The sequence below is a fragment of the Podarcis gaigeae genome (genome assembly GCF_964106915.1).
Source record: "Podarcis gaigeae genome assembly, chromosome: 16".
NCBI classification, from domain to species: domain Eukaryota; kingdom Metazoa; phylum Chordata; class Lepidosauria; order Squamata; family Lacertidae; genus Podarcis; species Podarcis gaigeae.
Window position 1 is genome coordinate 20,918,371 of NC_139693.1, and position 19,038 is coordinate 20,937,408.

General features: G+C 48.0%; 1 protein-coding gene across 1 annotated transcript; it reads left to right on the forward strand.

The window, feature by feature from the left end:
- The first annotated feature begins 1,274 nt into the window (after nt 1-1,274).
- Nucleotides 1,275-17,216, forward strand: TBX3 (T-box transcription factor 3). The gene is made up of 7 exons (XM_083717197.1): nt 1,275-1,672; nt 3,453-3,720; nt 5,161-5,307; nt 8,675-8,751; nt 10,500-10,657; nt 12,922-13,634; nt 15,802-17,216. Exons 1-7 carry the CDS (start codon nt 1,278-1,280, stop codon nt 16,237-16,239), a joined length of 2,196 nt encoding a protein of 731 aa, XP_083573323.1. The 5' UTR covers nt 1,275-1,277; the 3' UTR covers nt 16,240-17,216.
- Nucleotides 17,217-19,038: the final 1,822 nt, after the last annotated feature.

A 19,038-nucleotide genomic window follows, 5' to 3' on the forward strand; every position in this document is an offset into this window, starting at 1 on the left:
CGCTGGCTCAGACACACACGCACTCACACCGGGGATTCTTGGAGCCCAGCGCCGCTTTCGCTCGCTCGTTCGCTCTCTCCCTCCGCAGCTCCTTCTCTCGCACTCGCTCGCTCTCCCACTCGCTCTCAACACCCCCCCTCCTCTCTCTCTCTCTAACACACACATACATACCCGTCTCTCTCTCTCTTTTCTCTCTGTCTCTCTCTTCCTTGCAGGAACTTGCAGGGTTTGGGAGGGCGTAGAAGAGCGATCAAGGCTCCCCAGTTTTGCAAATCGCTATCGTTAAGGCTTTTAAAAAAATTATTTTTAAAAAAATTGAAAGAGGACAGGGGGGAAGAAGGGAGGAGAGATCCGAGGAGGAACGACGGAGACGGGCGGCGGAGATTTTTTTTTCTTTCTGGAATCCAAACTTTGGCAACGGCGAGCCGCGTGGGGGGAGGGGAAAACGGAAGCTGCACTCTCTCTCTCTCTCTCTCTCTCTCTCTCTCTCTCTCTCTCCAACTTTTAGCGCTACGAGGAGCCTGATTAGAAACAAGAGGCTCCCCCTCCCCATTCACAATTTCTCTTCTCCTCTCCCTCTCATTCACACGCACACACGCACACAAACACACTCCACCTTTCCAGAAGCTTTCGGCGGGGCGTTGAATATAAGGAGGGGGGAAGCATAAGAAAGAGCGGAAGGAAAAAAACAACCTTCCGATCTCAACGTTTGCAAGAGACCCACCAGAGAAAGAAGGTGACTTCTTCTTTTTCGAGGCGTTCCTTTTCCATGCACGACCGAACCCTCCTTTCCTCCGTCTCCTTCCCCAGACGTAGCGGCGAAATCTGGCCGAAGTCCTTGCTGCTGCTGCTTTCTCCACCGCCACTCCTTCCTCTTTCGAAACCGACCATTCTTAACATTATAATTCAATCCTTGTGAAAAAGCGATCGCTGAGGAGGAGGAGGAGGAAGAGGAGGAGGAGAAGGAGCTTCTCAGCCAGGCGCAAAGACACCCTGGCGGGTTCCGGGTGACAAGATGCCTCCTGCTTTCGACTCGGGCGCTGGGACTCTCTGGTGACTCGCCTATGTCATTCTCCGGCACCCCCCGCCCTGGTCGCTCGCCTCCTCTTCGGACGGCCCTCTCGCCTTCCTCTCTCTCTCCTCCTCCTCTTCCTCCCTTTCCCTCCTTCTCTCCTTCTTCTGGGAATCGTGGCCCGACGATGAGCTCGTAAGGGCCGCGCGCTCCAGGATCCAGGACTGCGTCCGGGCAGGCCGCTGGGAGCGAGGCAAGCTGTTGGATGAATCTCTCCATGAGAGAGCCCGTGATTCCTGGGACCAGCATGGCTTACCACCCCTTCCTACCTCACCGGGCGCCGGACTTCGCCATGAGCGCCGTCTTGGGTCACCAGCCGCCTTTCTTCCCGGCTCTGGCGTTGCCCCCCAACGGGGCCGCCGCCCTCTCTCTGCCGGGGGCTCTGGCCAAGCCCATCATGGATCAGTTAGTCGGGGCGACGGAATCCGGGATGCCTTTCTCGTCTCTGGGACACCAAGCCGCGGCTCACCTGAGGCCTTTGAAAACCTTGGAGCCGGAGGAAGAGGTGGAGGACGACCCCAAAGTCCACCTGGAAGCCAAGGAACTCTGGGATCAGTTCCACAAGCGGGGCACTGAGATGGTAATCACCAAGTCAGGAAGGTAAGAGAGATTTGCTCCTGGGCTATGGGAAACTATTGGGGGGGGGTCTTCTCCGTCTCGCCTCCCCCACCTCCGCACACAGCCGCCAACCCATTTCTCTCAAGCTGATTTCCAAGCAAACCAATCGTTTCCACTTGCAAACAAGAAAATAAAAAGCTTAATATGGAATTAGGAAAATATCCAGAAACCGACAGCTGACCGTGTGTGCTTGCAAAAGCCTTCACCAACCTCTGAAGGACAATGGGAATACTGTGTGTGTACAATCTATGCAATGCATATAGCGATAGATAGATAGAATACAGATAGATACAGATAGAGATAGAGATAGATAGATAGATAGATAGATAGATAGATAGATAGATAGATAGATAGATAGATAGATAGACAGATATCTGCATCCAGGAATCGTGCACACATGCGCAACACTTTATCTGTGCACACCAAAGAGAGAACTGACCGCAGTGTTCGTGGGATATGTGCAATCATACAAAACTGGGCAGAATTTTGCACCGGGAATCTTTTAATAAAAAATGCAATAGCTCCCTTGGTGGCTTTGTTATGTCTGTAATTTCCTGCACTTTTTGCTGGGGAGCCAGACCCGTTGGAATGAATGGGGGCTTACTTCCAGGCAAAAACACACCCAGACGTAAAAGCAGGCTTTATCCTGCTCAGACTTTCTTTAGCAGTTAAGTCTTTCCACGCTCGAAGCAGATCCAGCCTAGTTACTTCCAAGCAAATCTATTCGGAGGTGCAACTCTTCGACTGGAATTTTAAAAGCACATTTGAACCCTCACCCCCGAAAATAACATTGGTCTTCTGTAAATGTGGATATTTTGAACTCAGGATTTCAACTCCTTGGGAAATCCAGGTGTAGGGCTCGAAATTTGTGGAGCAAGTGAAAATATTCTAGCACTGGACTTGATAATAATACAGAGCGTTTGGAATGAAAGGCTTCCTTGCCCCGTAAAAAGTTTGTAAGCTGTACTTAAAACTTATTTAAGAGCTATATGGCAGATTATGTATTTTCCCTAAACGACCACTCACAAATTACGAATAGTCGTAATTTCTATAGAAACAATTGCCATTATTTCATTCCAACGCAGAAAGTGAAAATTTAACCCTGATGCAGAGTCCTCAGGTTCACATTTACGATGCCAGGTTCATTTTAAACTGCTTTTAAAAAAATCAAGTCCCCAAGACGGCTGAAAAAAAGTAAGGAGACTTTGGATCTGTGGCCAAAGTTTTCCCCCAAGAAGGTTTATCTACTGTTTGCTTTCTTATTTGGGCAGCTACTTTGCAAGGAGGCTTTGCAGACTTCAACAGCTCGCTACAACAAAATCTCACGTCTTTGCAATTTGGAAATCAACTTAAGGATCTGGGGAAGGGGTGGCAACCATCTTCCAAGCTCTCCAATATCGTTGGCCTTGGACTATTGTTGCACGCTAAATACTACGGATCTGCGTCTCGCTCCATGCCCAAACCAAAGGAGATTATTTTGCGATTATTTTTTTTTTTTAAAAAAAAAGAATTAAAATGGAATATCCACAAAAGAGTCCTATTATCATTTTTATTTTGCACAATAGCAACCAGTCGAGAGAATATGAGAGTATAGTTCCTTGCTAAGGTTGGGGGTGGGTGAGGATACTTTTGCACAAGAATATGCGGCTGTGTGATACGCTAAGACGATTCTCTCCTTTTTAAAAAATACATATTTATATATTTTACTAGAAGTAAAATCTTTGCCTTCTTTGTTTTGTGCTCTGTCTGTCTCTGTCTCTAGGAGAATGTTTCCACCCTTTAAAGTGAGGTGTACTGGCCTGGATAAGAAGGCCAAATATATTTTGTTGATGGACATAGTGGCGGCTGACGATTGTAGATATAAATTCCACAATTCCCGGTGGATGGTGGCCGGGAAAGCCGACCCTGAAATGCCAAAGCGAATGTATATCCATCCAGATAGCCCGGCGACCGGAGAACAGTGGATGTCTAAAGTCGTGACTTTCCACAAACTTAAACTGACTAATAACATTTCGGACAAACACGGATTTGTGAGTGATTTTTAATTCTCCCCTTGTAACGTAGCGTCCTGGTTCTTTAAACGCCGCCCTCGCTCACAAACATGACGCGTTTAAAACAAAGCAAAACATATATTTGCAAGGTGGAGAAATCAGCTTAGATCGACCCTCGGTCACGCTGCAGGGATTGGTGGGTGGGAAACCTATTCGCTAAAAAAGCTTTGCAGAGGCTCCAAAAGACTGACGTTTGATTTCGATCCCTTCCAGATTTCTACAGGAAGGGAGGGGGGCGAGAAATGACTTCATATTTGGGCACTTTGGTCGATCTGCTTATAATAATATCATAATTGGTTTCTGTGTGCATGTGTTTCAGGGAGGGAAAGCGGGGAGGCATCGCAGGATGAGGGTAATCGTTCCCTTTCCAATGTTATAAATCTAATTAGGAAATTTCCGGGGCAAAAATAAAATAAAATCCTGCACTCTTGCTCCGATTCAGCTCTAAATGGGCAGGATCCGAATTCTAGTTAAATCGCAGCGAGGGAGAGTAGGGGGAAAAAGCAGCTTAACTCCAGCAAATCTGGGGTTTGTTTTATAACTTTTCTAGGGCAAAACTGATTTAAGAGGCAGCCAGTTGCAGAATTGGGGGGTGGGGAGGACACAGGGTGCAGATAAAAAATAGGGAGGTGGAGGAGAGAAGAGGAAGAAGGGATGAGAGAAGATAAATACACCTCCCCACCACAAAAAAAAAAAAAACAACCACACCAAACCACTCAAATTAAAATAAATTTCCTTGGGGTTCCAGACGGATTTTATCCCTCTCCTAACCGACTTAGACCCATGTTTAAGCTCGGGTCGCTTTACAGTATTATTATTATTTCCTTTCCTCCATTCACATCCCTGTCTGTGTACAGATAGGAAAGTGAACTTTCGGGCAAGGCAGCTCCTCCAGCGAAGTGCAGAAAATGAGGTCATTCCTTCTGGCGAGGTTTTCTTGGGAAGGAAAAAGGAAGAAACGGGGAGATCCTTGTTTCAGCTTGGCTGGCCTTGGCTGATCTTCCTGAAAAGCCTCAGCTCTCTCTCCCCCCCCCCCTTTGGCCCGCTTGGAGCTTGCTCAGAAAACCACTCCGCTCCCTCGCGCTTCCTTTACATCTCCTCGCCAGTCAACTAATGACCCGGGCTTAGCTCTCTCTCCTACTGGGTTGGAAGGCAATTTTTATGATTGGTAGTATTATTATTTTAAAGCAAAATATTTCCAAGCAACGGTGGTTCTAGATGTGTAGAAGAAGGGAGGAAAGAAAGAAAGAAAGAAAGAAAGAAAGAAAGAAAGAAAGAAAGAAAGAAAGAAAGAAAGAGGGCGGCTAGGATTTGAGGCCTAAATTCAGGCTTTGCTGATGTTCCTCCTTTCGTTTTGACTGAGTCTGGATGTTCCTGCTTGTCTGTCTGTTTCTGAATCCCCCCCTCCCCCACCCGCAGACCATATTGAACTCCATGCACAAGTACCAGCCTCGGTTCCACATCGTCCGGGCCAATGATATTCTGAAACTGCCTTACAGCACCTTCCGCACTTACGTTTTCCCCGAGACAGAATTCATTGCGGTGACTGCGTATCAGAACGATAAGGTAAGAAAGAGTCACTGTGGAATGCATTTAAGGGAATGAGGTGGAGTGGTGGGTAGGGGGTGGAGAGAGATGGGTGATCTTGAGCCTCTGATCGTTATCTGATTTGGCATTAATGGCTTAGGAAAAAATTGGGCCTTGTCTCCTAGCGCCCCCCCCCCCCATATCACTTCGGCCACTTCAGAAAGAAAGTTAAAAGAAGGAATTAAAATTGTTCTAATTTTCGATATTCGGTGTATCCAGAAAAAACTAGTAAGAGGTGGTGGAGAGGAAAATAGACGTGTTTGTAGTGTGAGAGAAAGAGAGGGAGCGTAAAAAAGATATCCGACTTTCTCTTTCGGTGTGCAAATGTGATTTTTGAGGAAACAGAACCCTAATCAGGCCATACATTAGTTTACTTAAAAATACAACAACAACAGGGGCAACCAGGCCCCCAAATGTAGGTCTGGTTCATATTATCCACCCCCCCACACACACTTTATACTGTGGTGTTTTTATTAATAGTTTTTGGAGTAGGGTTGGTTTTTTTAAGGGGCAGGGGAAAGAAATACGCTTTTAGCACCTAGCAGCGTTTAATAAGAAGGACATGGCCCATTCTGATTTGAGGATGCGGTGGGAAGAGAGGTGTAGTTGTTAAAGATACCCTATCTTCAATTATCACCAGGCGTCCTGTTTGCCGGAGGCCGCCTTGCCCACCAAAGTGGTCTAACTGGGAGCTTGGCGCGGTCTAAATTTATGGTAATGAATTCAAGGCGAAGGACCCGGGAGACTTCGACTAGCCAGCCTTAGTTTCATTTCATTTTTATTTTTTCCCCCTCGCTGTAAATTAGTACTTTTGGTATTTGGATTCCCAAACTCGAGTGCGGTGGTTTATGGAGCTTTGGCAGCGCTGCAAGATGGAAACCCCAGTGTGTACTTTGAAAGTGTGTGTGTGTGTGTGTGCGCGCGCGCGCGCGCGCGCTTAATTCTCCTGGCGGAGCTCCTTGGACAGTTTAGCTCTCCTGAAATCAATGTGGCTCGTGCCTGAACTCAGGATCGCGGTGGAAGTTGGCAGGATATGGTGTTGGACGAAAACGTGTGCTTTGGAGATGGGAGCGAGAGGGATCTGGTGCCGTGTTTCTGCTCCTGTTGGGAAATCGAGGCTTGGCTTGAGGAGGCCCCACGAAGAAGTCAAACGTGCTAGGGACTAGCCGCTTAACAGAACTTTTGTTTGATACGAACGCCGAGGTGTGTTGGGGAGGGAGAGACAAAGGAGGCTCGCTCTCCTCCGGGGCGAGCGGATCTCGCTTGACTGAATTAGCCCCGTGCTCGGCCCGCGGAAACCTTTCTCGTCCCTATCCGAGAGAGAAGCCCCTTGTCCGACTGCCCTGCAATGGCGTGTGAAAGCGGTGTTGTAATGGAGCCAAAGGTCCCCGCTTTCCTGGCGTTATCTCGAGCGATCTCTTGCAAGAGGTCAGAGAACCCGCATTCCAGCGCTCACCTAGGCGGCCCCGTCGCCTTCATTAAGCACTTTCTGAGCAATTGGAAGGCAATGGATTGACTCCCTGACATGGGTCCCTTTCTTGCGTTTTGCTCCTGTTTTTTAATCGATGGGGGAACGGATCCCAGGGCCTGGCCAAAGGAGTCGGGGAGGTGTTTGTGAAATCTCTCTGTATGTGTGTGTGTGTCTATCTCTGTGTGTGTGTGTGTGTGTGTGTGTGAGAGAGAGAGAGAGAGAGAGAGAAAGAAAGAAAGAAAGAAAGAAAGAAAGAAAGAAAGAAAGAAAGAGACAGGAGGGACAGTGAGATTCATATTACACACATGTAATATTTTATATTATGTTATTATATAGCATATGATATTGTATACATATGACATGCACTGTGGCAGTATTTAACCCCTGCCCCCCAACTCAAAACGTCTCTGCACTTCTGTAGAAAACTGATAAGGCGAAGGAATCCTATGCATGTTTAATCCTTAGCATGTCCCACTGTGCTCAGTGGGTATCCCTTCAAACTAAGGGTGCAGAGGATTGTAGCCTAAACTTAGAAAGGGGAGAGCGTGAGATCAAAACTTTGGGCTCATCTTCCCACCCAAAGGGACAGCCCAGTATCTCCTGCTTTAAAAGAGGTGGCAGCAATGATTTCAAAAATTAAGCAGGTGCCGAACTTTGTGCACCCAGTGATTTCTTTGAAAGCCGAAAGCGCTGGACATGGGCCGGATCCTTGAAGGGAGAAAAAGGCATTGCAGTCTTGAAAAGGAAAGGAAAAAGCAACAAGGTGCAGATGTTGTTGAATTCCTCCCACCCATCCTTTTAAGGGTTTGCAGAGGTGAGGGGGGAGCAATATGCCTGTAATATGTTTGCATAGTATTTATTCAGAGCTCGGCCCCCCTCCTCAACCTCCAACACTGCGTGTACGCACGCACACACAAGCACGTGGCCGGTGGACGGTAATTACATAAAGTATTTTATTATAGCAAGCGGGTGACCACCATTCCTTTGCGGTTTAATTATGGCAGGTAAAGAGTTGAAACTGAAACATAACTTTAATGGATAGCCAGGGCGGCACGTTCCACTCATTCCTCCTCCAGGGTTCCCCCCTCAACACACACACACACTAAGGCTGAGGCAACCAGCCGCTGCAATTGGACTGGCAGAGGTGCATGAAAATGGTCTTTCATGCTGCCTTGTGGGGGAGGGGCAGCCCTAGGATCCTGGGCTCTTGGCTGTAACAATGTCACATGGTTCAGTGTGTGGGTCTTCTGCTAAGGGTGTTGTATGGGGCTTTTGGAAAGAAATTTGAGGCATAGTTTGGGATGAAAGCTGTCTAGGCCCCCCTGCATTATTCCCCTTGCTTTGAGTAAGGGCATGCACAGGTGAAATACCCTGCCTGGGTTGGACTATGAAATTAGAGGTTCAATAGGCTGGAAAATAACCTTTATTTTCTATGCTTGGATCACACCCTTCCTCCATTCAGGGTTTCACCACCTCAGAAAGCTGCCTTATTTATAGAGTCAGACCGTTGCTCCAGCCACCTCAGTGTTGTCTACACTGACTGGCAGCTGCTCTCCAGGGTTTCTGGCTGGGAGTCCCGGGGATTGAACCTGGGACCTTCTGCACGCAAAGCAGTTGTTCTCCCACTGAACTAAGACATGTCGCTTTGATCCTTGCATGCAGTAAATCGCACAGAGAGCTGGTTACTTACTAAGCAAGTTTTCTCCTGGTTTCCAGAGTCAAATATTTAGGACCAGGATCTTTCCCTGCGCTTTTCCAGTGTCCCAACCATTACACCATGCCCCCCTGAAAATCTGGGTCCACTTCGAGATTCCGTTCTTACGCATTTTTTCATTTCATTTCTTTTTTTCTCCTTTCTTTTTTATGTAAAAATAGATAACTCAGTTAAAGATCGACAACAACCCGTTTGCCAAAGGCTTTCGAGACACGGGGAATGGGAGGCGAGAGAAAAGGTAAGGGGGGCTGTCACAGTAGAGTGTGGGGTGTCTGTCCCACTTGCTATTAGCGTGTTCAGTCTGGTTTTGAAATGCTCCTATTGTAGGGTTCGTCCAAGGATGTTTAAAGGGATGAGTGTTGGTGGAGGGAGGGAGGGTTCCTAGCCTTAGTGGAATCTTTTTTTAGAAAGTGATATTTGTAAACGCCCAAAGGTGTGTTCACTGCCACCCAAGGGAGACGTACACAGCTTAGGACACGTGTTTGCCATTGTCGAAATGTGGAACACAAGAGGCTGTGGAGAGGGAGTGGCTGGCAGTAGTTTACCCAAAGCCATATTCTAATGAGACGTTGCACTAACCTGATCCTGCATGCATTTAAATTGAAGTAAGCCTTGAGTTCCTTCCAAGGGGTGTTTTAACAGCAGGTAGTGTCAGTGAAGAGGAAAACAAGCATCTCTTAGCCTTTCTTAGAGTTAAAGGAGCTTTCCTGTGTGTGTTATCTTTGCACAATACACATTCAGGGCAGGGTAAGTGGGTGTGGATATTTGTTTTGGAAGACACTCTTCAAAGGCAAATATTTCTATGTTTTGAGCAATGAGCAAAAAAATTCAAGTAAAAATAATAATAATAATAATTCCCCTAAAATCTTCAATGACCCAGCCTGTATTTCGAAGCCCCATTTAAGACCTCCTTATTTAAAATTCCTCCTTTCAATTTTAAAACCAATTGCGTCATTTCAACTTGAAAGGTGCCCAGTATTTAATTTTGATTTTACAGATACTCATACATTTAGGGAGCAGGGTGAGAGCTGGCTCCTGCAAGCATTATTCATAATTTCTCTCTTCAAAATAAAAATAAGCTGAACAATAACTTCCTAGTAGCCTTTAAAAAGCCAAATATCCAGGAATAGTCCAGCAACTTGGAACAGCTGATCGCTGCTGGACTATGGTTGCCCAAAACTCACCCAACCCAGCTCAACTCTTCATTTAGTCACAGATTTGCTCTGCCTCCACCCCGCAAGAACCCATTTTTCACTCTTCCCAAATTCTGAGGAGATCAGCTGCCCCTATCAGATGTTTAGTTTCTCTAAGCATTTGTGGATTTCTGAGATTACATCTAGACATGAAGTAGAATATTAATATCATATTGAGGTTGTCCTTGCCATGCTCTGATGGTAACTCATTCAAGTTCTTCCCTTCAAAGCTCTACCTAAACACTTCCCCTTGGAAAAGGAATGGAATTCTTTCCAAAAGAACTGTCTTTGGCTTCCAGAATCCTAGCTCCAAACCCAAAACTTGAAATTCTCTTACTCCTAGAGAAACCCGCCTTCTTTCCACTGAACTGACGCCAAAGGCCCTTTGATCTTCAGAAAGGCCTGTTGACCTTTGGGGGCATCGTCCGAAGTAAATAACACTGTGGTGCTCAAAGCCCCTTTCTTAAAACAGGCTGACTTGCCTAGAAACCCTTTGCGACTCTAGTGCCAGGCCAGTAGGCTGGGCAAGCTTGGCTTCGATGATAAGCATATCCGCAGGGATCACAACCATATTTATTGATTTTATTTTAAAAAATCCTGTTTGATTCCATTGGACGTCTTTCCTCATCCATTGGCCTGAATGGGGCACCAGCTGGTTTTTTCTTTTGTAAGCAGTCTTTTGCGGTGCCAGCTGATTTGATTTAGAGGGGTATTATGGTCTGGAGCGAGTGGTATGTGTTCGAGAGTTTCCTCCCTTCTCCAGCGACTTTTAAACCAACCAACTTTTCTCCAGGAAGCAACTGACCCTCCAGTCCATGCGAGTCTATGATGAGAGGCAGAAGAAAGAAAATGGGACGTCGGACGAGTCCTCAAGTGAGCAGACAGCTTTCAAATGCTTTGCCCAGTCAACCTCCCCTGCAGTATCGACTGTGGGCACATCTAATCTCAAAGGTGAGCTAGCTCCGTACTTGCCTTTGCCCCTCCCTCACTCCCTGTGCACTCCCCCTCCCATTTCCCTCCCCCCTCCTTTCTATTTCTCGGTTATTACCATTTCCAGGGGGGTTTTTTGGTGGGGGGAGGCAGCATTTGAAGGGAGTTTGGCTGAAGATCAGCCTCCGGTTGGAAAGAGGGGGGGGAAGTTTCAAAAAATAAAATAAACCCAATTTTGAAACTGCTCCAGACATTTTTAAATAGGAGGGGGGAAAACACTTTTCTCCTTTCCGCCCTGTATCTATATTTCTTCTGTGGTTTGAACAGAGTCAGCCAACACTGACTAAAGCTTCAGAGCAAAGGCAGACCACGGGGCAAAAGTTCAAAACTGCAACCAGTCCATTCATAACCATATTGGAATTTCTGAATAAGGGCGGGGGGTGGGGGTGGAACCCTGCAACCAATCCATTCATGCACATATTGGAATTTCTTATTAAGGTGGAGGGGAAACCCCCTGCAACCAAGCCATTCAAAACCATACTGGGATTTAGCAATAAGGGAAAAGACAGACCAAAAAAAAAAAAAAAATCCCATTAAAAAAATAAACAAATTTCCTATGCTTTTGAGGACAACGCTTAGTCAGACTCAATGTGTTGTAGCAGTTAGATTACTAGACTGGAATCTGGGATTCCAGGGTACTACTGTACACCCCCCCCCTCGCTCAGCCAGGAAGTTTGCTGGGTGACCATGGACCAGTCACTTTCTCTCAGCTTAGCCTACCTCACAGGGTTGTAGTTGTGGGGATGAAATGGGGGGGGGTGAATCGCGTGCGTCACCTTGAACTGCCTGGAGAAAATGTGGGAAATTAATGTCATAAATTGTACATGCGTCTTTAAGATGCCACAAGGCTCTTTGAAGTTTTGGGTTCAAGATACTAATATAACTAGCTCGCTAAAAGATTTTACGAAAAGGCTCCTTTTGTTTTCCTGACTCAACAGGAGAACAGGCAGGAGGAAGGCACAGCCTGGGTCAAATTATCTCTCCTGTTCTCCCTTCATTCCATAAACCTATGGGCTGTAGTGGGAGTTAAGCGGCTTCCAAGGAATCCTACATTTGCATGTGTACATAAAAGTCTTCAAGTTACTTTAGGTGGCCCATCTTATCCCCACTTTGGTAGAAGGAAGCCCCATTGAATTCAATCGGGTGTCCTGAGTAGTGTTCCAGATGGTGCGCTGGTCTTCTCAAGCAAGCATGAATAGGATTGCAGCCTTAAAAACACATACTTTTGAAAGCCCTGGACTTTGCCATGCTCTTGTCAGATGGAATGCACCCTTTTTTCCTTTTTAACCCCCTCATTTGTTACCAAAAAAATTGCTTGAACTTTGGTTCTCTCAGGGGCCTGCCCTGTGAAAGCAGAAAACAAATGGCAGGGGATTTCAAGCTCGTGTAAGCAGGCCCTGTGTCTGAGGCTAGAGAGAACCCAGACCCTAAACGTTTAACTTTCCCTTGCGTTGGGAAGGAGGCGAGATGTTCCAACAGAGCACAGAAGAGGGGAATAAAAACCTGGGAGAAATAAAAGCTGGGGAATTAATATGATCCTCCTCCTACCCCCAAGCCTCTCCTCTCCTCTCTCCCTCATCCACTTCAGTTGGACGTTTATTGTGGAAACAAGGAGATAAAGTGAGCCTAGATACCAGACGGGAGGGGGAATAGGCTTACTTGCGTGTATCAACCTAACATTTGGGAAGCTCAGCTCCAAACAAGTCTGTTTGAATTCGTCTAGTAGTCCTTCTTTCAGAGGCGGTAAACATGATGGAACGCTTCACCAAGGGGTGGGGAAGGAAGAAGGAATTCCACCGAATAAAAAAAATGTTTCGGTTAGGGGAACAGGCAAGGCTAGAACCGTGATAGGCTACTTTTCTACCTGCAGAGATTCCCCCCCCCCCCTGTAAGATGGTGGACTGGACTGAAGTCAACTGGTGATAGCTCAGCTAAAGTCTTTAGGAATAGTAGGCCAATATATATATATAAGATTTAGAGGGGTGGAGGATGTATATTCCAGGCAAGACAGAAGGCTGGCAGGGTAAGTGTGCTTGTGTGTATGTGTATACACACACACTCTCGGAATTAGTATTTTATTTGCACTGAGCTGTGCCTCCAAAACTAGAGGGGTTCATCTCCAAGAAGTGCGACCTGGACCTCCCAGGGGAAGGGGCGCCTGGCTGAGCAACGGCTCCAACGTATTTGCTCTCCGACTGACCCTCTCCCTTCTTTCCGGCCCCCAGATCTGTGTCCCAGCGAGGGGGAAAGCGACACGGAAAGCAAAGACGACCCCTCGGAGGCCAACGACTCCTCCGGAAAGATCTCCACCACCACGGCTGCCATTGCCACCAACAGCAGCTCCTCGGGCTCCGGAGGAGGAGGAGGAGACCCACGGGAGAAGGGCAGCCCCTCCAAAGTGACCCTCTTCCCCCCGGACTCGGCAGGCGGCAGAGGCAGCCGGGAGAGCGCCCCCAAGGCTCCCGCAGACTCAGCTCGGCACAGCCCGGCCACCATCTCCTCCAGCACCCGGGGCCTCGGCGGGGAGGAGGTGAAAAGCCCCTCGAGGGAGGACTGCAGGGGCCTGGCCAAGGAGCCCTTCGCCCCGCTGACGGTCCAGACGGACAGCGCTGCCCACCTCGCCCACCAGGGCCACTTGTCCAACCTGGCGTTCTCCCATGGCCTGGCCGGGGGGCAGCAGTTCTTCAACCCGCTGAGCAACGGGCACCCTCTGCTCCTCCACCCCAGCCAGTTCGCCATGGGCGGCGCCTTCTCCAGCATGGCCGGGATGGGCCCCCTGCTGGCTACAGTCTCCGGGGCTTCGGCAGGAGTTACCGGGCTGGACAATACGGTGATGGCCACGGCGGCGGCTCAGGGATTATCCGGAGCGTCAGCGGCGGCTGCAGCGGCGGCGGCGGCTTTACCTTTTCATCTGCAACAGCACGTCCTGGCCTCGCAGGTAAATTATTGCGGTGGATATGTAGAATTTTATTTTATTTTTCGCCCGGGTGTGAGTTCTCCCCTCACTAAGGCAGAAGCTATTTGGGAATCTATTGAGGCAGATCATTACCCGGGAGTTCCCCTTTCTCCCCGCCCCGCTCCCATTCTTTATCTGGTCCATTGGAGCCAAGTCCTAGGAGCCGAGGGGTCTTACCCCCCCAATAAAATATTTGAGGGGGCCTCCCGAAATTTGATAGGCACTACCATTCGAATGGTGTCCGTGTGAGGCGTCCTGTGATCTATTATGCGGGGCAGGGCTTACTTGCCTCCCATGGGCGTAGCCAGGATTTATTTTTTTGAGGGGGGCGCTTTATGTTCGGGGGCAGAACCAAATTATCAGCAACACAATTGGTCAGTTAGTTAAGTATTTTTTATTTACTTACTTGATTGGGGAGGCAATTGCCCCACTTCAGCCCATGGCTACTCCAATGCCCTCCCCCGTATTTTATTCAAGTTGGCACCCCCGGTCTTCTTCCAACAACAATCCTCTAATGGATTTCAGGCGAAGGGTCGTAGCTGGGCGGTAGAGCATCGGGTTTGCATGCGCAAGACTTTAGGTTCCATTCCTGCATCTCCGGGTAGCGCTGCCTGAACTCTTGAAACCGCTGCCAATTAGGGTAGGTAGTATTGATGTAGGTGCTCCAATGGTCTAACTAAGGAGGCCTGCATTTCTCAGTGGCAGAGCGTCTGCAGAAAGTCCCGGGTTCAATTCCTAGTTTGTGAAGGTAGGGCCAGGAAGTATACCCCGTCCGAAGTTCTGGAGAGCAGCTGCCAGTCCGTGTAGACAATAGGGAGCTAGATGGACTAAGGGTCTGGCTCTGCGTAAGACAACTCCCTGTGTTCCCTTTCTCCTGCGATGGTGGTCCTAAGGAGTGAGCTAGAGGAAGATTATTGTGTGTGTCTGTTTTAGCAGACTTTTCGGTGACGTGTTTAAAAGAGTTCAGATGGATTCTTAATTCGCAGAAGAGAGAAAAGTATGCAAGCGTGCCCTGCCACTCCCACCTTCCCACTCACTGCTAAAACCATATAGACCGGAGCCATTTCACATCAGACTTTTTAAAGCTTCGGCTTTCAAATTCTGCGCGTGTGCGCGCGTTCCTGGAGTGTCTTTTTAAGGGTATTATTTATTTCCCTCTTTTTAAATAACCTCTAAGGAACTCTGGATAGCCTAGGTGGGTTATTTTATTCCATCCTCACAACAATCCTGTGAGGAAGGCGAGAGCCATGTCAGCACAGAGGGAGAGAGTTGCAAGTTCACCCGTGAATATTATGACCGAGAGAGGGGATTTGAGTGCAGCTCTTCTCTGGCAAAGGCCGGTATCAGAGGGAAAGCGGGGTGCTTCGTTTACTGACTATATTTAAAGGGTTTTTTGTTTCATTTCAACACACTCACGTGGACACAAACGCCCTGGCTCTCTCCCCAACACAAACGCGCTCTCTCTCATAACACTTAAACTGAAGCTCAACAGGCGTTCGTCAGGATGAGGGAAAAGGGCATACAGTATAGGGAATCTGGAGCTCTTGAATAGGACAGGCTCGGTCGCTCCGACCACATTTTACAAGCTAAAAAGTTTTTGACTCGCTTGAAAGCGATGCCAATATTTCCTTTCCCCAAAGGCGTTTTGTCCGAGAGAGAGGGAGGGAGAGCGCAGAGGATTTTCTCCCCCCCCCCTCCCCGCCGCCGTCTCTTTCCTCTCGAGGTGTTGACTCCCGCGGTTGGAATGGCAGCTGAGGGTGCTCAGCACCTTGAGAAGACAGATGATTGAAAAGGGATATTTTAAATAAATGGAGCTCCAGCTTGGCTCCGGGCCCTCGCGCTTCGAACTGCTGATCCCGGCGGCAGGGAATGAAACGGCGCTTGGCTGAGAACCGCGTCTCGGAGACTCTCAGGGGCTGGTTACTGCGTTTTCCCACGTGCATGGCGGCGTGGGGGGGGGGGGAGGGAGGACACCCCCCCTACCTTAGTTCCTAACAGAACCACGCTTTCCGTCTTCGCCTAGGAGAAGCTGCCCGGTTGGTATTTGTTATGTGTTTGGGCGCATGTGTTTCCTTGCCTGTTTTCTTGCGCCAATGTATTTGCCTTCTAACTGTGCCAATTACTGACCCGGCCGCTGCTTCTCTTGCAGGGCTTGGCAATGTCCCCCTTCGGAAGCCTTTTCCCTTACCCGTACACCTACATGGCAGCCGCGGCCGCCGCCTCGACAGCAGCTACCAGCTCCGTCCACCGCCACCCGTTCCTCAGCGCGGTGCGCCCTCGCCTGCGCTACAGCCCTTACTCCATCCCGGTGCCCTTACCGGACAGCAGCAGCCTTCTCACCACAGCCCTGCCCTCCATGGTCGGTGGGGCGGAAGGCAAAGCGGGCGCCTTGGCATCCAGCCCGGCCTCGGGAGCCTTGGACTCCGGCTCCGAGCTGAACAGCCGCTCTTCCACCCTCTCCTCCGGCTCGGCCGTCTCGCTGTCGCCCAAGGTTGATAAGGAAGCCACCAGCGAGCTGCAGAACATCCAGCGTCTAGTGAGTGGCTTGGAATCGAAAGGCGACAGAGCCCGGAGTGGGTCGCCCTAGAGGTGGGGAGAGGAGGAAGGTCCCCTCGCAGAAAAACCTCTCCATCCCCCCACAGTCTCTGGGCTAGGGACCCCTCTTTTCCCTTCCCTCCCCCATTTCTCTGGCCGCTGCTAGAACTCGCCACTGCCTCTCCCACCTTTGGGTGGGACTGACCAGGCCAGGTTTTGCCCTGGAGGTTGCAGGGTGCGGGCGGGGAGCGACGAGCCTGGAGGCCGCTAACCGGACAGAGGGGGGAGAGAGGTCGCTCTTGGAAGCTGCTATTGTGAACAGACTGTGGTGTCCACTGGAGGGGCGGTGGTGCGCACGTGGGGTCAGCGGATCCTGGGGAGAGGTGACCCCCCATGGCCTCCCTCCCTTGTTTGTTTCTACCCCTGTTGACACACAACAAACGGAGATGAAAGGAGAAGACACCGAGGAGTGATCCCCGGTGTGTCCCGCCCCCCTTGCTCCCCTTCAAACGGAGAAATGACTTTTTGCATATCAGTTCAAGCCTGACCACGGCCCATGTCAATCTTTGTTAAAAGAGGGGCGTGTCCCTTTAATACTCGAGTGACGTCTGTCAGCCTCTGTAAGGCTCTGTTTGCATGTTCCATTCTAAGCCTCATTATTTTGGAGTTTTTTTTTAATTAAAAAAAATTGCTTGCTTAAGTTCCAAGGGACTTTTTTTTTAACCCTCCCCCACGTTTATTCTCCACTTCTTCCCTTAGGAACAATTTAAAATGTAGTTGGAAAGATGAGAATTTTTTTAAAGGGCCGTAATTTCCTTGAAGCGGTTCCCCACTCCCACTCCCCCCCTTTTACTGTATATGCAATAACAAGGTTTATAAACATAATAAGGAAGAAAAAAAGAAAGGAAGAAAGAAGTGGACACTATGGATAAAGTATTTATGTAATTGATGGATAACTTGTAAATAAGTGGCATATGAGTACTCGAAATTAAAAAATTAATTTATTGATATTGTACATATGTCTGTAAATAAGGCCTGACGCTGTCTTCTTTTATCGTTTTCTTTTTCTCTCCAGTTGCTTTCATTTAAAATAAAATTAAATAAAATCCCTTGAAGAGAATTTAAAACGTATTAAGATAGCAGGAGTCCCTCAGCGAAATATATATATAATGTTTACATTTGTCATATTTTATTTGGATTCATTATGTCACCGGGGACATAATTTGGGTTATTTATTTACCGGGGATAGAATGCAAACGGCAAAAATAAAATAAATTTTAGGGCTGGATCCACCGGGAGAGGGAGGGGAAGGAAAGATTGTACAGTAGTGGGACTGCTGGGCTCCCTCTTCCTTCTAAAACTGGAAGCACCGTCTGTAGAAATGGTTGAATAAGTACGTTAATTAATCACCAAAGCACTTCTGAGGCGGGTGCGTAAAAAGAGATAGCGGGAGGGCTGGAATTCTTGCCCAATTTAAAAAGCAAATATCTCGATCGATTCCTCCCTCTCTTCCTCAGTTAACGAGATATATTACCGCCACTATTCCAAAAGAGTTTTTATTTTTCTCGTGCTAAATGTTGCCTTTGCTTAGAGGGAGTCCACATCGCCATGCTATGGCTACCTAGTCTGGTTCCAAGAGCTGGGCAAACGAATATATATACTGTATATAGTTGAAAAGTTCTTAAGGATTTCCTCCCCAGTAATTCCCCCTCCCTTCTATAAGGAAACAAAGCCTCTTAAAATTACTCGAATATCAATTTTGTGTGTGTGTTGAAATCCTTAGGCCTCCGGTTATATGCCTGGGGAGTCTTTGGTTTGGTTTATAAATAACTTAGCGATTTCTTTCAGGGCATTTCTTGACTCAGAATGGCAAAAGTCCGAGAATGGAAACTCTGTAGGATTCCCCCTCCCCTTTACTGAGGAAATTATATAAATAAATAAATTCCCGAGGAGAGTGTCTTTCTCGCTTTAAAAAAAAAAAGTTTGAAGGACAGCTTTTAAAATTAATAATAATTTGAAAGGTGAATTACTTCCCAGTTAAGACTGTAAATACTCTTACTTGAGAGGCTTTGAAGAAGTTTTCTTCAAAAGAACATGACGTCCAGCCTAGTCCTATATTCCGATCGTAGGGCTGCAATCCTATTATTACATACTTGCCCGGGAGTAAGTCCCATTGAGTTCAATGGGCCTTCTTTCAGAGTAGACCCGTATATGCGGCTGAACCTTGGAAACTGCAGAGGATGATATGAGTCTCTTCGTCCCCGCGTTGGAAAATAAATATAGTTGGGACTGAAAAGTCAAGTGCCTCCTCTTGTTTAATTGTTTGGTCTAAAAGTCTTGTAGAATAAATAGAGAAGAGCTGGGGTGTGTGAGAGAAAGGGAGAAACACCGTTAAAATGGAAACAGTAAGTTTATCAAAATAAATAAATAAATGGGAGTCTAGGAGGGAAGGGCGGAGAATCAACAAAACTTCAAACTTTTCCCCGGGTATCCAAATCGCGCCGGTATGATTTGGGGCAATGTTTATAGAACGCCAATGGAAGCAGCGAAGTCGTGGTTCAGTCGCCGATTCAGTTCTAAGCGACCCTCGCGAAGCCTTTGAAGGTCAGCTTGTGAATGGACAGGCAGATAAGACCGCTCAAGACCGCCGCTCTGTGAGCTCGCCAGCCCCACAGCAGCCCGCCTTGATAAATTGTTGTTTTTAAGACGAGCCCGGAGAGTCTCTCCTCGCCGTCGCCCGTGCGTTTCAACGTGAGCCAGCTGTAAATATTATAAAAGTTCACTTCCACTCTCTATCCTGTTACGTCGCCTCCGCTCCCCCATCCGTTCCCCAGCCCTCTCGGAATTGTGT

Coding starts and splice junctions, on each gene's coding strand:
- TBX3 (XM_083717197.1), top strand. CDS start 1,278: ATGAATCTCTCCATGAGAGAGCCCGTGATTCCTGGGACCAGCATGGCT. Junction 3,721..5,160: donor TTTCGGACAAACACGGATTT/GTGAGTGATTTT, acceptor CCCCACCCGCAG/ACCATATTGAACTCCATGCA. Junction 10,658..12,921: donor GGGCACATCTAATCTCAAAG/GTGAGCTAGCTC, acceptor TCCGGCCCCCAG/ATCTGTGTCCCAGCGAGGGG.